Source organism: Gopherus evgoodei, chromosome 1 (genome assembly GCF_007399415.2).
Source record: "Gopherus evgoodei ecotype Sinaloan lineage chromosome 1, rGopEvg1_v1.p, whole genome shotgun sequence".
NCBI classification, from domain to species: domain Eukaryota; kingdom Metazoa; phylum Chordata; order Testudines; family Testudinidae; genus Gopherus; species Gopherus evgoodei.
Genome location: NC_044322.1, coordinates 351044312 through 351063779, shown reverse-complemented (window position 1 = coordinate 351063779; position 19468 = coordinate 351044312). Strand labels below are relative to the sequence as shown.

At 42.3% G+C, this 19468-nt stretch overlaps 1 protein-coding gene across 1 annotated transcript in view; it reads left to right on the top strand.

The window, feature by feature from the left end:
• The window catches only part of KIAA1324L (KIAA1324 like), a 153862-nt gene that overhangs the window by 121593 nt on the left and 12801 nt on the right, over window positions 1–19468 (top strand). Inside the window, exons 9-19 of the mRNA XM_030563434.1 lie at window positions 677–857; window positions 1558–1686; window positions 3827–3917; window positions 5525–5627; window positions 6163–6300; window positions 9022–9285; window positions 9956–10129; window positions 11645–11834; window positions 15139–15235; window positions 16166–16267; window positions 19162–19288. Of these exons, the coding sequence (XP_030419294.1) occupies window positions 677–857; window positions 1558–1686; window positions 3827–3917; window positions 5525–5627; window positions 6163–6300; window positions 9022–9285; window positions 9956–10129; window positions 11645–11834; window positions 15139–15235; window positions 16166–16267; window positions 19162–19288 (1596 nt within the window). The remainder of the gene's footprint in view (window positions 1–676; window positions 858–1557; window positions 1687–3826; window positions 3918–5524; window positions 5628–6162; window positions 6301–9021; window positions 9286–9955; window positions 10130–11644; window positions 11835–15138; window positions 15236–16165; window positions 16268–19161; window positions 19289–19468) is intronic.

The following is a 19468-nucleotide window of genomic DNA, read 5'->3' as shown; positions in this document are numbered from 1 at the left end:
GAGTGCCAGGAGAGTTTATAATGAAGGTGACAGAGGGATGGGGTGATGCTACTGGCGTGAGAAAGCAGTCTGTGCTACTGGATCTGCTGGAGGTTAGAGTGTAGGGATTCAGGAAGCCTAGCGCAGGTGATTGCAGTAGTCCTTGTGTGATTGCTTTCAGCAGTGTGAACTTAGCAGTTTTGTCAAATGACCCAGGGATGAGTGTGGGGGTGTGTGACCTTGTGTGAAAGTGTGTGAGTGTCTGTGTGCAAGTGTGTGTGATAAAATGACATCCCACCCTGTCAGACTCTCTTTTATCTGCCTGTCTTGACTCTCTCGGTTCTGCCTACACCATAACTTGCTCCTCTTGAATGCTTCAGGCACTGAATCCTTCTCCTAGGTAAAAAGTTCTTTGTCCCATGTTTCCGACTTCACTAACACTTTTCAGAGTCAAACCTTTGCTCTTATGGCCTAAAATCTTGAAGTCCTCTGTGACCCCAATCTCCTCTCTCCTCCCATGATTCCCTTGTATTCACTTAACATTATTGTCCAAAACTCTCTGGTTTTCATTTTGTCGTATCTGGGTCCCACTGAAAACATCCAGCACCTTCAGGTGAACATTAATTAGGAACTTAACGAGCTTTGAATCTTAATGCCATCTAATGTAATGTGTGACTCAAATACCTTTCAATTTCAGACTCAGATAATGTACAAATGGATAGAGCCTAAAATCTGCAGGGAGGATCTTCCTGAAGCGTTGAAACTGCCTCCTTCTGGAGAGAAGAAGGATTGTCCGCCATGCAACCCTGGGTTTTACAACAATGGATCATCTTCCTGTGCTCCTTGCCCTCAGGGCATGATTTCGGATGGAACAAAGGGTATGAGGTCTATTATCTGGTGAATACACCATCTCAATAACTTATGGCAGTTAGATGCTTACAGACTTTGCTTGTTTTTCTGGAGGCTGTCACTTGTTTGTGTGTGGCCTACATTTCTGTGACATGTCCTTGTCAGTCAGTGTTCTGGTCTGTAAAATAGATATTGGTTAAATGACATCGGAGCGGGAGCGGGGAAGGGAGGGAGAGATGGAGAACATGAAGAACAGGAGTGTCCCAGTTTATCCCCAGAATGCTTTGTTGTAATGTATTGCTGCCTTTATTTACTGTGATGTCTCCTGGATATGTCTCTTGGCTGGTTTGCACATATTTAAAGTTATTTTTTAAGCTCTCTGAGAATGGAATCATAACCATTCCAGACAAAACATTGCATCTAGTCCATCCCTCTCCTGGTGCCTATTTGTTCCCTACAGTTCATTAGTCCAGCTGATCTGATTCAAAGTATCATCCACAATGAGTCCTCTGATATTCCAGCTGAGAGAAAGTTCTACAGGTCTGATTCTGTGTGGTCATTGGCTGTTCATTTTTAAAGGGATTCATTGTTTCTTTTGAACTGTGTCTTCAGATTTGCTCACAGCTGCCCTGAATGAAACACTAATGGTTATGGAGTTTTTTTATAGCACTGTGTTTGATATTCACTTATTGTGTGTAATTTTCTTTTCCTGCCTTTCTCTTTCTGTAGAATGCAAGGCCTGCCCTGCTGGGACTGAACCAGCTCTCGGGCTTGAATATAAATGGTGGAACGTTCTGCCAGTCAATATGAAGACTTCTTGTTTTAATGTTGACAATTCAAAGTGTGATGGAATGAATGGTGAGCCTGTCTTTCTATCTTGTCTGTCTTTCATGGGTGCCACTCACCATAGTATTTGAGTGCCTGTTCCAGTGAATATATGTGCTTTATGCAGTTCATCCCAACATGCAGCTCCTTTTTTTCCTCTCATTGCACAAGGATTTGATACCTCTAATAGACATAAAACTTGTTGAATACCAAAAAGGAGAAAATAAATATCCTCAACTAGTGTAAACGTTTTGGCTCCATAGCTCCAGGGAAGTCAAAACCAATTTATACCAGCTGAGAATCTGGCCCATAGTACAGTGTTATGCATCTGAAGGTCTATATTAGAAAAAAAGTCCTCTCCGAGTTCTATTTTTGGTTCTTTCCATTTGTGTCTTACCTAATGCTTCATGATCACTGTGACTTTCAAGGACATTTTATTAGTGTTTTTGAAAACATACAAAGTTTTCAACCTTTGTGTCAAGCCAGCCTAGTGACTTCAAAGGAGTCTCCCTGCATGTGTGCTGAGATGGCAGCAGAGAGCCATCACAGGACCCCTGTGAAAATATTCCTGTTCAAAAATTTTCCAACTCATCCATCTATTAGTGCCTATGAGGAATCGTTCTTGTTCTGTATAAGGGTCCTGGTGAACAGCTGTTCTCCATTTTACATGCTAAAACTGCTAGAATGATGTAATTCATCCTTGATTCAGCAAAGCACAGACGCGCATGCTTAACTTCAAGTGCTTACGTGCTTTGCCGAATAGGGATGGACTTCCACAGATTTGTAGATTTTGAAGGACATTATGATCATGTAGTCAGACTTCTTGTATGTCACACTCCATTGAATTTCAGTTGCTTTGATAAATCATGACTTCATGGTAATATTTGCATGTGAAATTGACAATTAATAGCTAACTTCCAGGAGATGCAAGAGAATGATGGAATATTACCATTCCCTCCCCTCAAAAAAAAAAGATGTTCGAGTCATTGTGGATAGTTCTCCGAAAACATCTGCTCAATGTGCAGCGGCAGTCAAAAAGCATAACAGAATTTTAGGAACCGTGAGGAAAGAGATAAATAATAAGACAGAAAATATAATGCCGCTATATAAATCCTCCACACCTTGAAAACTGCATACAGTTCTGGTTACTCCAATTCAAAGAAGAAATATTAGGCTTGAAAAAGCTATAGAGAAGGGCAACACAACTGATTATGGATATGGAAGCTGTTCCATACAAGGACTGATTAAAAAGACTAGAACTGTTCAGCTTAGAAAAGAGGTGACTGAGGGGGTGGGGGGAATATGATAGAGGTCTATAAAATCGTGAATGGTGCGGAGAAAGTGGGAAGTGTTATTTATCCTTTCACATAACACAAGAATCATGGGTACCCAATAAAATTAATACGCAGCAGGTTTAAAACAAACATAAGGAATTACTTCTTCATGCAATCAAACAATGGAATTCGTTGCGAGGGGATGTGAAGGCCAAAAGTGTAAGTGTGTTTAAAAAAAAAAAAAAGAATTCGATAAGTTCATGGAGGATTGGTCCACCAGTGTTTATTAGCCAAGATGGTCAGGGATGCAACCCCATGCTCTGGGGGTCTCTAACTTTCTAACTGTCAGAAGCTGGGACTGGACAACAGGGGATGCATCATTTGATAATTGTCCTGTTCTGTATTAGAGGGGTAGCAGTGTTAGTCTGGATCTGTAAAAGAAGCAGAGAGTCCTGTGGCACGTTATAGACTAATAGATGTATTGGAGCATGAGCTTTCGTGGGTGAATACCCACTTCATCATGGGTATTCATGTAGTGGAAATTTCTAGAAGCAGGTATAAATATGCAAGCAAGAATCAGGCTAGAGATAACGAGGTTAGTTCAATCAGGGAGGATGAGGCCCTCTTCTAACAGTTGAGGTGTGACCTATTCTGTTCATTTTTTCTGAAGCACCTGGCACTGGCCATTGCTGGAAGACAGGATACAGGGCTAGATGGACCATTGGACTGACCCAGGACAGCCATTCTTAAAACAGTTTATTAGGACTTTAAAATTTAGTCTAAAGATTTTTTTTAATAATATATTTACTAAATAATTTTGAAAAGTACATTATATAGAGAGACTTGCATATTTAAATAAACTAACTGTTTCTTTTATAAAAATGGCCTTTCCTTTGCAGGCTGGGAGGTGGCTGGTGATCACATCCAGAGTGGGGCAGGAGGCTCTGACAATGATTATCTTATCCTGAACCTGCATATTCCAGGATTTAAGTAAGGAACATAGTTTGTTTGTCAAATTTTCTTGTATTTTTCCTCTTGTACCTGTTTCACGTTGGCTCATGCTTGGAATACAATGGAAAGAAAATTACTATGGGCTAGTCAGCACTAGAAGCGATACAGTGGTACAGCTGCACCGATGCAGCTGCGTTGCTGTAGTGCATCTGGTGAAGACGCTCTGTGCTGACAGGAGAGAGCTCTCCCATCAGCATAATAAATCCTCCTCTACGAGAGGTGGGAGTTATGTCAGTGGAAGGAGCTTTCCTGCCAACATAGCACTGTCCACACCGGTAGTTAACTTGGTGTAACTTATGTTGCTCAAAGGTATGGTTCATTCATACTTCTGAGTGACATAACTTACACTGATTTAAGTGGTAGCATAGACCAAGCCTGATTCTCCAGTACTACATCATCCATAAGTAACTCATTATCCAGTATTTTATTGTGATTGGGACTGTTGACAACATAAGCCTTGAATCTGCAGTCAGGTTTCTTCTTACAGCTGTATGAAGTAAAGTCATTGCACATGATAACAGGATCAGGGCCTTGGCCAGCAACTAAGGGCCATATTGTGCTCTCACTTTGGCTGGAGCAAATCAGGTGCAATTCCATTGAAGTCAAACCAGTGAGATCTGAATCAGGCCCTAGGTTGTGACCCTGCAGAGCTTACTTACATAAGCAATCCTACTGAAGTCAGTGGTGTGATGTATTCCCATACACAACGAGCAGTCATATGAATGACTTTTATTTTAGATTAAGGGATAACAACAAATAAGAAAGGCAAAATAAAAGTCTCCAACAGACAGATCACAGTGTCTCTGAATGTGTGTATGTCCTCTCTGACATGCTCAATCAGCTGTCCTTCACTAGGAAGAAAGGTGTTGTTGGACACGTGATGGATTTGCAAACCAAGGGACTACAACTCCCATCAGCCCCCTCCCCACCATACATCCCCTTTCTCCTGGCTATGCAGGGATTATGTTTCCCATCAGTCTGCTCCTCATGCACTTTCCTCTTCCCATGGCCAGGTAGGGAGGAAGGTCCGAAAGGGGAAGTGGCCAACCTCTGTTTGGAGGCAAGAGCCACATGGCAGCAGGAAGCTGGAGAGAAGCCCCAGGAACTGTGGGCAGAACTGCATGTGGAACAGGCTGTGGCTGCCAGACCTCACAGCTAGGTGCGGATCTGCATGAGACTTATAGGGAGCAGCAGTAGCTGGGCAGGAAGCCAGTGCAAAGGGACCCAGTGAGAGACATTAACTGAGCCTGCTTGGAAACCTGCAAATGCTTTTTTGCTTGAATAGAGACTGGGCTGGAGAGGGCACCCCAGGCATTAGGCCTGAAGAGCCCTGACAGCTGACTGGACTGCCCCAGGGACCCAGACAGGTAAAACTGTATGTTCATTGTGAAAAAATAATAAAAAATCACCCTCCACCCCCGAATTGAAGTAGTGATACCAGTACAAAATCCAGTTACATTAAGACAGGTTTCATGTGAGTGAATTTCTTCACCTCTCTTGTTGATTAATAAAACCAATCGGCATAATTGACTGCTAGGTGTCCTTAGAGCGCCTGTTTAATATTTCATTTCCTGTCTGTTAAACAGACCTCCAACATCGGTGACAGGAGCAACCGGCTCAGAACTAGGACGAATTAGTTTTATTTTTGAGACCATCTGTTCTGCAGATTGCGTGATGTACTTTATGGTGGTAAGTGAGACCTCTGTCTGTATGGCAGAAGGATATGATCTTGGTCTTCCCCATCTCTCTTTCGTAGTTGTATATGGGCATGAATTAGCTGCGCTAGGTTTATTATCACTAAGAGTAACTGTGGCATTACTTTAATATCTGCAGTGCCCTTGCAGGGGTATTTATCTGATGCTCTAGCAAGGCTTCTCCATCACTCATGGTAATGATCCTGTTCTTTTCTGCTGTCTGCTTATTTTAAAAGAATATGAGAAAGGACTAAATTCTGCGTCATTCAATCCATTGCCAAAACTCCCATTGACTACAATATGATCGGGGTTTTGACCTCTCAAGAATAGTAGTATCATGGTTCAGGATATAGGGCATGGGAATTGCACTCAGAAAAGTTAAGTTCTATTCCTGATTTTTGCCACTCATCCACTGTGTAACTCTGGGGAGTCGCTAAGGCCTCATAGCTATTACTGTAACACACTGGCATTTAATATTTCACAGCTTCATTCCACAGTATTGTTTTTAATTCTACTATGTACATTTTTAGGATGTTAATAGAAAAAACACGAATGTGGTAGAATCCTGGGGCAGGACGAAGGAGAAACAATCTTACACTCACATTATCTCCAAAAATGCTTCCTTCACATTCACATGGGCCTTCCAGAGGACAAACCGGGGCCAAGATGTAAGTATTAGATGCTTGCTTTAAGTCCAGTATTTAACAACATAGTCTTCTCTTGACATTTGCTCAAAGGGCCCAGAACTCCCACTCCACTCCAGCTTGTTTCTCAGTTCATTTATAGAAGAAGCTGGCAGATGGTAGATCTCCTGTCCAACTTAACTGTCCACTTTCTGTCATCTGGATTTGTGGTTGTGGATATATCAGACTTCCAATAGTGGCTGAGTAGGGAGATGGAAAGTGGATGGGTAAAAAGGAAGAAATGACAGAAAATAGCGAGGAGCTGGAAAAGTTGAGTAAATTTCTGACAGCAAAAGATCTTGGGCGATCTCCAAAAAAGGTGGTTAATGATCCAGTTGACTCCCCCTTTTTGGAAGGGATGTCCCTCATTTCAGATCCAAATTTGCTTCCATCTGACACAAAGTAGGTGTTGTCTTGCTCTAGTAATGGTAGAGAGTGACATGAAAAATGCTGAATTGGAAACCGAGGAGAGAGAAAATGTTATGAGCATAAGCTTCCTGCCCTTGCACTTGTATGTTGTCCATCCTGTTATGTCTTTCTCAGCACCTTGCATTTGGGCCGTGATTCAGCAAGGTACTTAAGCACATGCCTAGGTTTGACCTTGGGAGCAGCTCCACTGGAAAAAGTGTGAAAGAATTGTCTGTGCAACTATTCTTGTGCTTGAAATTAGGCATCTGCTTAAGAACTTTGCGGAAATGGGGCCTTTTGGCTTTATCAGGTTTAGAGGCATGTTGGGGAAGCTCTGACTTGTGTAAGCAGCATCTACATTGCACTTAACCCAAGGTCCCTTTAACCCTGGCAGCGTTAGGAGGCAGTCTTTATATACAGATGAACTCTCCTAGCATAGATTAACCTCTGAAGGTAGCACAATGCTTTTCTTCAATGCAGGTTATGGGTTAATAGTTGGTTCATCTCTTCCACCAAACTCAGCCCATTGAATAAATGTCTTCGTTGAGGACAACCTAAGGAAGATATCATTGTGTATTTATCTTTGAGTTTTCCTGTGTTCTTTATAGGTTATTCTGGAGTAACAAGGCACTGTAACACCATATCTTGCCTCACATTCATAAGCCAACTGGTATTAAGACTTCCTCTGCCAATAGTCTTTTTGGGGTTTTCAAGATAGTTTCACTGATGGTGGCCTGGAGCCCAGTGTCCCAGGCAGCAACAGGGATAGTGAATCTTCCATCTTTCTGTATAATCTACAACTGAGGCAGTTCTCCCATAATTTTCATTTCAATGTCCTTTTCCTACATTTTTGGTTAGATTTTAGTAATTGTGAGAACTGAAGGAGTTACTGCAATTAAGTGCCATAGTTTTCTGCTCTCTCCTCTTATCCCGATTCCTGCATGTAGGACACCAGCAGATTGCTCCACTGCCATTATAGTGGCCCTTGCAGTCCATATTGACTAATTAAGGACCACTTCTATACCAAATATACATTGTTTCATTTATAATATAGAATAAACATGCACTGTTGGAATTAAGACCAAGTCGTCACCGTCAAACGACTGCTTGGTAGCTTATGTGAAATGAATTGGTAAAGTGGTTCTTAGTAGACACAAAGCCACTATCATCAAGTTGGCACCATGGTTAGTAATCTCAGTAGAGATAGGACTGACTCAATGTGGAGACTAGTTCTCCATCGGGTACCTTGGTGATGTGATTGTGAGCAATCATGCCTAGGTGCTGCCTTTTCTGAGGTAAAGGATTTAGCCTCCAGATCTGTCAACCCAGCACAAAATTCACTTTAAACATTTTTTTAAACAGTCAAAAAAAAAAAAAAAAAAGACAGTCCCTTCCCTAATTATATTCCTCTTTTCTTCAGCCTCAACACATGATTTAGCTAAACAAATCATTTCAGGTATGATCTTCTTATCCTTTAGACATGAATTTAGGAATTACATTTAGACCAGTCAAGTGCTGGTGAATTTGGTAATCTAGAATGAGGTGGAGATGGAGAATGGCCAGGAGTTTTAGGTATTTGTGTCTCAGTTGAGGGAATGGTCAGAGCACACACTGTTAGTCAGGAACCTCTGAGTTTTAGTCGTTGCTCTGAAGTTGTCTCTTCCTGTGACCTTGAGCAGTGAACCTTCCTGCCTCAGTTTCCCCATCATTAAATGTGAACTCACCAAGTCACTATTCAGAAAATCATCTTAAGCAAGTGCTCAAGTGCCATTAAAGTCAATGGGACTTAGGCCCATTGTAAACCAGTGGGTAAACACACCAATCAGTGCATTAAATAACATTCTCAACAGCAGAACGATTTCAATCCCTTTACTTCAGAGTTAAGTTTCATTTTCCAAATCAAACCAGTTAAATCTAAATCCAAACAGACAAAATAGGCCCCTTCCCCTGACCCAGGCTCTCCTGGAAGAGCAGGTATCACTGGTACCATGCTTAACTAAGCTGCTTGTTGGCCTTTTATCTTAGTCTGCAAGTCACCTGTTCCTATAACCTGATCCCTTGCCTCAGCCCCATCACCTGAGACGCAGCTTATTAGTCCCAGACAACTCTCTTAAAGGGCCAATACCACCCTGTGACACATGTTTAAAGCTAACTATATGCTTAAATGTGTTCCCATATTTGGGGCCCTATTGCACACAGGATGAGCATTCCGGATTCTGATTATGCAAACCATAAGTGAACTATTTAACGTGTGACTCGAAAGTAGCTCTGGGGTTATTTCTCCTGCGCTTGTTTCAGAGCAGGCAATTCATACGCGACGTGGCAAAGATCTACTCGATAACAGTGACCAATGTGTTGGATGGAGTTGCCTCGTCTTGCCGGGCCTGCGCACTGGGGTCTGAACAGTCTGGGTCATCCTGCGTACCCTGTCCTGCTGGACACTACATTGAGAAGGAGACCAACCAATGCAAGGAGTGCCCAGCCAACACATATCTGTCCATACATCAGGTGTACGGCAAAGAGTCTTGTATCCCATGTGGGCCTGGCAGTAAAAGCAACAAGGTACAGAGATTGAAAGAGATTTACCCCTGGCTAAAGGCAGAGATGGGAGGTTTGTAATATGCACACTCTAGGGGTAGGTCTTACTGGCTCACTGTAGAAATGCCACCAGGTTGCATGTCCTGTAGTGTAGTTAAAACCAATGTTTCATAGCTCTAAATTCATCCCTAGTGTAACTTCTGTTTGTAAACGTGTGATGATATGCTATATTTGTGTTTCTGTGCAATGAATCCCCCGTCTAGCCCCTCTCCAGGGATCGAACCCAGGACATTGGGATCCAGAAGCCCAAGCTTCTACTGGCTGAGTGAAAGCACCAGATTCATTAGTGAAAATGTAGTAATGGACTCGTAAACTGCTATATGTTATCTAGCTACAGGGGACAAAGACCAACACTGGATTAATTGGGGCTACATACACTTGCCAATGCCGTCTGCTGACTGGAATTCTAGACTCATGTCAGATTGCAATATATTGGTGGTATCCTGCAGCAGATAGAAGCTGTGGTTAAAATAGTTTGGAACAGGAGTGGGAGGTCTCACCTCACCAATCTAGGCAGAGGGGAAGATGTGAGCCAGGGAGATAGGAGGGACTCTTCCTTTACTTTTAGCAGAGGAAGGGGAGTTGTTGGGGTCAGTAGCTGTCCTGTAATATTTACCTTCTCTCCTTCCCAAAGGACCATTCCACGTGCTTCAGTGACTGCACGTTCTCTTACCTCAGGGACAACCAGAGCCTGAATTATGACTTTACCAACCTCAGTGGAGTAGGGTCATTAATGAATGGACCCAGCTTTACATCCAAAGGGACAAAGTTCTTTCATTTCTTTAACATCAGTCTGTGTGGGAATGAGGTGAGTGTTGGCTTCTGCATGTGGGCGGGGGTCGCCTTACACTCGTCGTCTGCATTTCCTGACATTGATACATTGCAGTATCCCACTGGTCAGTTGGGACTTGATCTTAGGAGGTGCTGACAGTCCTTGGCTCCCTCCGCTACTTACAGAAATGGGCCCTGCATAGCACAAGCACTTTCCGGTGGGCTTTGAATCCAGCCCCGAGTGAGGCTGCTGTATATGGCAGAATGTTTCTCCGGCGAGGGCACAGGAGTGTGAAAGGCTGAATTGATGCACAGAGATGGAGCTTGCTGAGTCCGTAGCTTCACGGATTTTCCTTTGCTCTCACACCAGGACAGTCTCCTAAATCCAGTCATAAACCCGAGTTTTCGGCTGCTAACATGGTGTTCCACTGAGCTAGCAGCTGAGACTCTTTGTTATTCACTTCTTTCTTCATGGCCCTGGTGTTTCTGTCTATGGAATCCCTTGATGCCCAGCTGTCTGCCACGGCTGTGCACTTCCTGTGTCTGTACTTGACCTTTTGTTTTCAGACTTTTGGAGCAATGGTGAAAAGTGTTTAACCGATGCAGTTGAAAACCAGGATTTCCAGCAATGGGGGCTTAATCTGAGTCTTGAAAAGTGCCGACACATGGCTAGTGTGGACCCTGATCTGTCAAACCACTTAAGCCCATGCATAAATGAAAGCATGTAAGTAGTCCCATGGATGTCAGTAATCCAATGGGCCTAGCTGCATGCTTAAATTATGCAGATGCTTAATTGCTTAACTGGATCAGAGTCTCAAGGCTCAGCCTTGTCGGCTGCTGAGCACTCTTTCTGATCCAGCAAAGCATGTAAGCACCGGTGTAACATTAAGTAGGTGAGTAGTCCCATCATCTTGGAGTGACACACTTGCTTCGAATTAAGCCTGTGTTTAAGTGCATTGCTGGATCAGGAACATTAGCTTGCAGAATTGGGCCCTTTATGAGTAAATTGCTTTGTCCTTTGTTGCTGTTGCTCTAAAATTTTACTGTCGGTCTGCATGGAAGGATATGGATGACTCCATGAGATGCTAATGCAGGCTTGTGGGCTGGAACCTAATATATATGCATTTATTCTTTGCATGCATTTATATTCTTTCAGAGAACAATTTTTCCAGATTAAACCCCAGATAATGAGGTACTTTACAGTGTATCATTATATGGCCAAGGGGAAAATGCTTTTCTTTTACAAGGCATTTTATTATGCTTTTCAAATAAACACCATGTTGTCAGGATAAACCAATAAAGGTGCTTAGTATCACAGATTCTGGATAATACATATGGGAATGCACAAGGGGTAGGTGACTAGCTGTTTCAGAATTTGCACCAGAATTTAATTGAAAGCTTCATGGTGGCAAAGTAATGTTGCATGTTTTCTCTTTCTTGATAACAGTTGCTAATGGGGAATCAGCACCCTCTATGTTTGCATTCCCTCCCTGACAAGGCTGCAAATCCTGCCAGAAGTTAACACCTTCTCTTACTTGTTTAATATCCATAGGGAAAGAAGATGGCGATTTGCGCAGACAATATAACAGATGTCACAGTAAAGGACATGGTAGCTGAATCAGAAGACTCTTCAAGTTTGGTGGGAACTTTTGTATGCCAGTCTACAATCATCCCATCAGACAGTAAGGGGTTCAGAACAGCACTGGCTCTGCAGTCCAACAGCCTTGCTGATACATTCTTAGGTACATGGTTTTGTGCCTTTAACTTTTTGTTCATGAGGAAGACTCTGTAGGCTGTTCAGCTGCAACTAAGAAAAAAGGCAATATTGTTTTATGATCTAATCCTGCAGATCCTATGCGCATCAGTGGATACTGCAGTAGTTTAGCCTCTCTGTGGAGAAGGTTCACTCTTTATTAGTTTATACTTGGTCACTATTCTGGTGATGCAGTTCAGACCAGTAAAGGGCTGTGTCAGCACTTACCCTGCAACCTGGCGTTCCTTACAGTGCTTTGCTGCTATAGCTTTACAGCCAACCTGCAAGCGTGCAGGTGACACGCTAAGAGTATGTCTACACTTAAACCACCACAAAGGTGCAGCTGCGCCACTGTAGCACTTCAGTGTAGACACTACCGATGCTGATGGGAGGGGTTCTCCTGTCAGCGAAAGTAATTCCCCTCCTCTCCAGAGGCAGTAACTGGTTGATGGAAGAATTCTTCTGTTGAGCTAGAGAAACCTCGCTATGCCGATGTAAGTTCCCAGTGTAGACCAGGCCCTGAGTGTCTGTGTGCTAGGCAGCTCTGACCCCAGCAGTTCATCTACAACACTGCTCTGGCTTCCACCAGCCTGGGTTACAACCAGCAGGGTGACCCCAACACACTCCCAGTCCCAAATTTCCCCAAAATTGTGTGCCCTGAAGTGTCCATGCCTCACCTGCACCACTCAGAGAAATAATAAGATATGTTGCTCCTTTAAAGAGACAAAAGCACTTTACAGCTTGTTAACTTAACTGGGGTAAATACATCCTTCCCTGAAAACACAGCACTGAGTTCGTTTATAGAAAAATAAAACCAATTTATTAACAAATATACATAGGATTACTTGAGTTCACATATAAGGAATGAAAATAGGAACAGTTACAAGTAAAACAATAGAAAAATATCCTTTCTAATAGCTAAGACTTAACAAGCTATAGTCTTTGTTCAAGATTAATTTCTTACCAGTCTTTCTTCTTTCTTGCCTTTCTCTCAGTCAGGGCCTTCCACAGAAACAGAAGGGGCTGGTTTCCCTTGTCTTCCTAGGTGAAAGATCTTTGCCTAAGAAGGTTTCTCACCTATATTCAATTTCCAGAGACTTAAACCCCCCTCAGCTCGAAGGACCCATCGGTCTCAGCTCTCTTCCCTTATGGCTGTCTTGTGCTGGATGCCAACATGGCTTTCTGTGTCTGCTTGTATCTTCCAAAGTTCAATGATCTTGTTTCATGAGGCAGGATGACCTCAAGCTGTTCTTCCCTTCCTGTGATCTTCCCATCCCCACACTGATTTGCATGTAAATGAAACTCCCATTGTTTTTGATCACACCTTGCTTAATTTCATTGGAGACAGGTAGATAGCTGCCTTCCTTCCTGTCTGGGTAAAACCTGTTTCTCCCTTTGTTTCGTCAGACTGTAAAGGTCAATATCAGTGAGTATTCACAGTTCCCGATACAGTGCTAATACTTGCATTTCACAATGATATTAATCACCACGTGTCATTAGCTTTCAGAAAAGACCTGACTTGATACACTTTTGTAACAGTAATCAGTTGATTCAATTGCTTATCACCTGATGTTCAGCCTTTCTGACTTTATAGCCCAGATAAAGTTTCTTTTCCCTACTGGAAGCTGTCTCCTCCCTCACTTGTTAGCTTGATCACTTTGTTTACATAACATGTAAATGGATCTTCCTTGTCTTTGCTTGATGACGGGGCTGGTCAGAGAAGCAAATAAACATTCTTTGCTTAGGGCAGACCTCTTTACCATCTTCCCCTGACATGCCTGGTTTAAATACATTTTAATCATAATTCCAGCATATATCCCTAACTCGTAATACATACCCCATATATACATCACACAAGAATACCAAGGCTCAGTGAGTTATTCGTTTTCCAATGACATATGACATGACATCCGTTAGGTACAGATTATGACATAGGTAAGTCTGGGTACACTGACCTGGTCTGGCCAGCTGAAACTCATTACCTGAGACCACTGTGCCCTTGCCCTCTGACACTGGGAAGCTCTTAGGGTCACATGCTCCTAATGTGTTTTCCCCTTCTCTGATCCCTGAGGAGATGGTGCAGTACAGATGCCCTGTGCAATATGCAGGGTGTGCCCGACCTAGGACAGATGTCAATACTTTTCAGGCACAGCAACGAACAAGGAAGACGGCAGAGAAACAAAGTCGAGAGTGCCTTATAATCAGAAGGCTTTTAAGCACCTTGCTGGAAGATATTTGGCAAGGGGAATGGAGGAGGTGTTTTAGGGAAGAAACCTGTTGTCATGGTTTCAAAATAATATATTTAGGACTAGACTGAGAGTTTAATCTCAGCCCAGAGTAAGGGGCAGTGAATAGCTGTATCACCCCAGGAGTCAGCCAGAGAGCCAGTAGAGTCACAATTCAATCTCTGGCTCCCTCTTTGTTCTAGGGGAGATTAAGCAGCTACTGGTCTATACCATAAACCGATTTGTTTTCCCACTGTTTCGGCTCAGCTGTGTTGGCCAGTGCAAGGCAGAGAAGAACAAAAGCTCCTCCCATTCCCTGCCTTTCTCCTCCTCGTCTGCGCAGGAGGTGGAGCTGCAACATGTGGAGTTCATTGTCTCCCATACTACCCTGGGTAGGCCCCCAACCCTACAGGTCACAGTGCAGGGGGATAAAGGAGCTGCTTAGGAATTTCAGCACAAACTAATGGGAGAAGATTTACTGAAGGAAAAAAAAAAGTTTATGAATGTGTCCCCTTACTTTTCGCCTGTCTCTAGTGGACTAGGGCCATCCTCCTCATTGAAAGGACAACCCCTCACATTGACAGTCTCCGCAGACACAGAATGAGCATGGAGCACAAACTTTGAACCCCCAAGAGGCGGTCCACCCATGCATTGATAGAGGACAGTATAGGGCAACGCAGGGAAGCTCACACTGTTAATTCCTATGTGGGCCTTGTTATTTTGGATAGAGGATTCCACGCGTTAGGGTTGTAGACATGGAATCCTCCACAACTGCACATTACCTTTGAAAAATGTATAACTCTATCTCACACCATGAATTTTAGTATTAGCTCTTTGTTTTACTGCATACCCTTCGATAATAAAATTGTATCTTATGAGATGCATAGAAGTTCACATGGTTTATTTTTAAAAAATTGTGCATAATGCAAAATTACTAGACAAATTCTTAATTAGCAAATCAAATGCCATTCTGGAAAACGCACTTTGTAAAGTACAAAGCATGTACCTTTCAAAAATCACATGCTTAATTTGTTCTCTTTTTGTTTGTTTGTTTGCTATTATTTTTAGGAGCTTCGGCTGAAACCACTCTGGGAAATATTAGCGTTGAAACAGAAATGTTTCCATCTTCCCAAAGGACAATACCTGATGTGAATTTCTTTTTCAAGTAGGTGAAAAATTCTCCGTAAGAGGAACATCAGCACTTTTTAATGGTTTAATGGGAATGTAGACTTAGGGGGAAGGTCCTTGAGGCACTCTTCCAAGGCTCAGACTGATTGGCATGCTGATGAGTAGGTTGTGAAATCAGCTAATGCAGCAGCTTGCACGAGTTTGAGTTATTCCTGATTTACACAGAGGATAGCCTGGATGTTTCCGGGTGCCATCTTCAACCTTGTGTTCTGGGCCCTGGCTTCTCCTTAATTTCTTTTTTAAATGTGTGCTTTACATTTATATACTTCCTTTTGCATTTATTTTTATTTTTACATTTTTGTTACAAAAATGAACTGAAGAAAAAAAATCATTTGGTTTGAGACATGCTCGGACTACAGTGTCCTCTTCCTAGTTTGTTCCTCCAGGTACAATGTCCCGAATATCGGGACTGTCCCTATAAAATTGGGACATCTGGTCACCCTACCTACCAGTGACCCTGCTTTCGGTAAGATTATTGTAGTTTTAAGCCGTTAGTCTACAGGGGGCGCATATTGATACAACATATGTCATTCTCCAAGTCCTGCCCACCTTCTGCAATTGCAGAAGTGCAGTTTGCAGCTTTCTGGGCTAGTGAAGTGAATGAACTGACTGTAGTATTTCTTGCAGAGTAACATTCAGAGCACGATCTCTGTGGCTATGATTTTCTAATACTGTTATTTTGGATTGGGGGGAGGCTGTTCCTCAGAGGCGAACCCAGTGGTGTCTTGGGTCAGAATGATTCAGCACTGCTGGAAATTAGGCAGAATCTCCAGACTCTCTCTAGCTCTAGGTGCATACCTAGGCAGAATTGGGTGCATACATGTAAATACGCATTTATTGTGCAATATGTCATTTTTTTAAAGTAAAATCAATATTCATTGAAAACTTTGCTCTTATTTCATATTAGGTCTTCTACACTTACAACCCCCTGTGAAAACGGACGTGCAACTGTTGTGGTGGTGAGGTGTAATCCCACCAAACCAGGCCAAGGCGATATTTCAGTCCCCAGGTATTTAATTAAGGGTATTAGAGTATTGCCTAGATGCCCAGTCCTTGGCAAAACTCTTTTAGTTGCCTTAGATTAGCAAGTAGCGAGAAGTGCTTTCTCCCATCTGTGACTGTCCAGGAGACGACACACATTTCTGCCAGGCGAGTACCTGCCACAATGATCCATGTATATGTCACCTCCAGGTGAACTAAGGGCAGCACATTCTAGGAATTGCTGTCTGTGAGGCCCCTGCGGTAGCGCCTAAGAGCAGATGCACAACAGCCTGCTCTTAGGCAATAAAGCCAGGAAAGAGTGCACAATAGGCAGTTTATTTAACCTCTCCATTTTGTACTTGTGCAACCTCTGCTTGGACACTGTGTCCGGTTCTGGTGCTCACAATTCAAGAAGGATGTTGATAAATTGGAGAGGGTTTGGGGAAGATCCAAGAGAATGATTTAAGGATTGTCAGCCTTCTAGTGATAGATGCAAGGAGCTCAGTCTGCTTAACTGAACAAAGAAAAGGTTAAGGGTTGATTAGATCCATAAGTACCTACCTGGGAAACAGAAATTTGATAACAGAGGGCTCTTCAATCTAGCAGACAAAGATATAAAAAGATAGATAAATTCAGACTGGAAATGAGGTGTAAATTTTTAGCAGTGAGGGTAATCAATCATTGAAACACTTAACAAAAGGTCATGGTGGATTCTCCATCACTGGAAATTTTTAAATTAAAATGTGGATGTTTTTCTAAAATATGAACTCTATTTTAAACTGGAATTAAGCTTGCTCTGCCACAGACTTCCTGTGTGACTCTGAGCAAGTCCCTTAGCCTCTATGATTCAGTTCCCCATCTATAACATGTGGTACTTTTCTAACTCATAGGGGCATTGCAAGGACAAATACATTAAAGATTTTGAGGTGCTCAGATACTATGGGTAAAGGGGATCATATAAGTATTTTGGATTGATTGAGGAAGATCATGGTCCAATAACAGCTCAAGCAGAGCATTTAACATCAGAGTAGACCTCTGTATTTGTAACAAAAATGTCTAAATAAGGAATGCCTTCTTTGTAGTTTATTTCTGGTTCAGCCAGGGTGAGAGATGAAAGGAACATGGGAAATAGGCCTGCAAATGTTCCTGAGAAAATACTCTCTGATCCAGAGGTAGGGTTCCGAATTAGTCAAATCAAGCCAAGGGAGGTTGATCTCTCGCTCTCTGGATTTTGTTAAGATAAGTCAAATGTGTGACAAATTTCAGGGTTACACTGCAAATCTCTTAAGTCAGTTTTTCTATAGCAAGTATGATCCAGATTTAATGAACCAACTGTGTATTTTTGGCTGTTGAACAGACTTCCAGTTACCGTCACTGTTAGAGCCAGCCTAGCTGCCGGTAACAACAATTGAGCAAGTATCGTGGAAGTGCAGCTAGTGTTCTGTTCTACTAACTGAACATGAAATAGGGCCATTTGTACTCCTCAGGTTTGTGCAGAAGCTGTTACGTGTTCACGTGGCTAGTAAACATCCTTCCGCTGAGTAACTATTACAGAGCATGGCTGCCACCTACGGAGGAAATCACTCAAAGCATCACAATTACAATTAATGTTCCCCTATCAACTCAGTGCAAGTAGAAACAGCAGCTGTAATTACTGCAATAAGTGTTTTTGCCTGAACACCTTGAAATAAGAAAACAAAATGGGGGTTACGCAGGCTTCTGGTATCAGGGTGGCAGCAATGGTGGGGTTACCCACAACATAATAGAACACTGGGGTTCTGTTTCTAATTCACACAAATATCTGTAACTGTAGGGGAAATGCTAGATGTTACTAGAAAAATAGATTGGAACAAAATTTAACTTTTTTGCTGCCAGTGGGGTTACACCAGGGATGAACTCTGTTCAAATATATATAATTTTTTCTAGTAATTTATAACTTTCCCTCTGTAATTCTAGATATTTGCCAATGAAATCATTGGCGTTACATCAAGGATGAATATGGCCTGCTATTTTTCATATAAATTTTGTTTCTCAGCTTTCCTCAAATATAAAATTTATTCTGGAAAAGAATTCAGAGTCACTAGAGCAGAGGCCTGTATTACCTAGCCACCTAGTGGTAACTGTATACATTATGCTGATGAAATACAGCTGTAATTTTGACATCTTTATAGAACAGTGACATCTACTTAAACTATTGACAGCTTTCATGTAGGTGTGGCAGGCAATGGGGTACAAAGTTAAAAGTGTTAGCCCACAGTTTTCAAAGGCAGATACTGATTTAGGTTGCCTCAATTTTGGCACGTCCAACTTGAGAAATTCCAAATCATTGGCCACTTTTGAAAATTTGGCCTTTGGTGTATAGCAGTCCATGGCACCGTGGCTCAGTTAGTCAATTAATAAATCTTCATTGTTTAGTCACTCCAGTTCATTGATTGGAACACATCAGAAAGACACCCTCAAGTACAAGGGATATACATAAAACACATGAAATCAGAAGTTGATAAAACTTCATCTTAGGAAGTGCTTTTTAAGGATATCAGAACATTTTACAAAGCTGAACATTATGGGCCAGATTCTCCCCCTTGTGTACGTTGGTGCAAATCTGGAATAACTCCAGTGCTTTCCATGACTGCTTCTAGTTTAGTTTATAGAGTTTTATATCAGTGTAGTATCAGTGGTGTCTGGACTCTTATTTCCAAAAATTTGCGAAACTAACACCTTCTTTATTTGAAGCTAGATATTTAACTGATTGGCTTTTTTGTTTGTTTTGGAAATGTTGAATCAATGGGTAGTTATTAATTATTGTAATTATTATTAGCGCTCTTGAGCAGTAGGCTGGAGGCAGAGAATCCTGACCAGTTCTCCTTTCCCTGTAATGAAACTTATGTCACAAGTGCTAACCAAACTTTGCTTTTCTCCTAGCACATGCCCCGTTGGTACCTGTGATGGATGCACCTTTTACTTCATGTGGGAAAGTGCAGAAGCCTGCCCTTTATGCACAGAGCATGACTACCATGAGATTGAGGGAGCTTGTAAAAAGGGATTTCAGGTAGAGGACTGAAGCCTTCTAGTCAAATTGGATGAGTTGTGTAGTCTTGGGAGTGCTGTTAAACTGCCTGTGTAAAAGCCACAGGGCTGGATTGTGCCTGTACATCACCTAGCCTTGCTGCTCCAAGAGCAGACCAAGGAAAGATTCACAATTCATTCCACTCCCTCTTTGCTCCTGGGA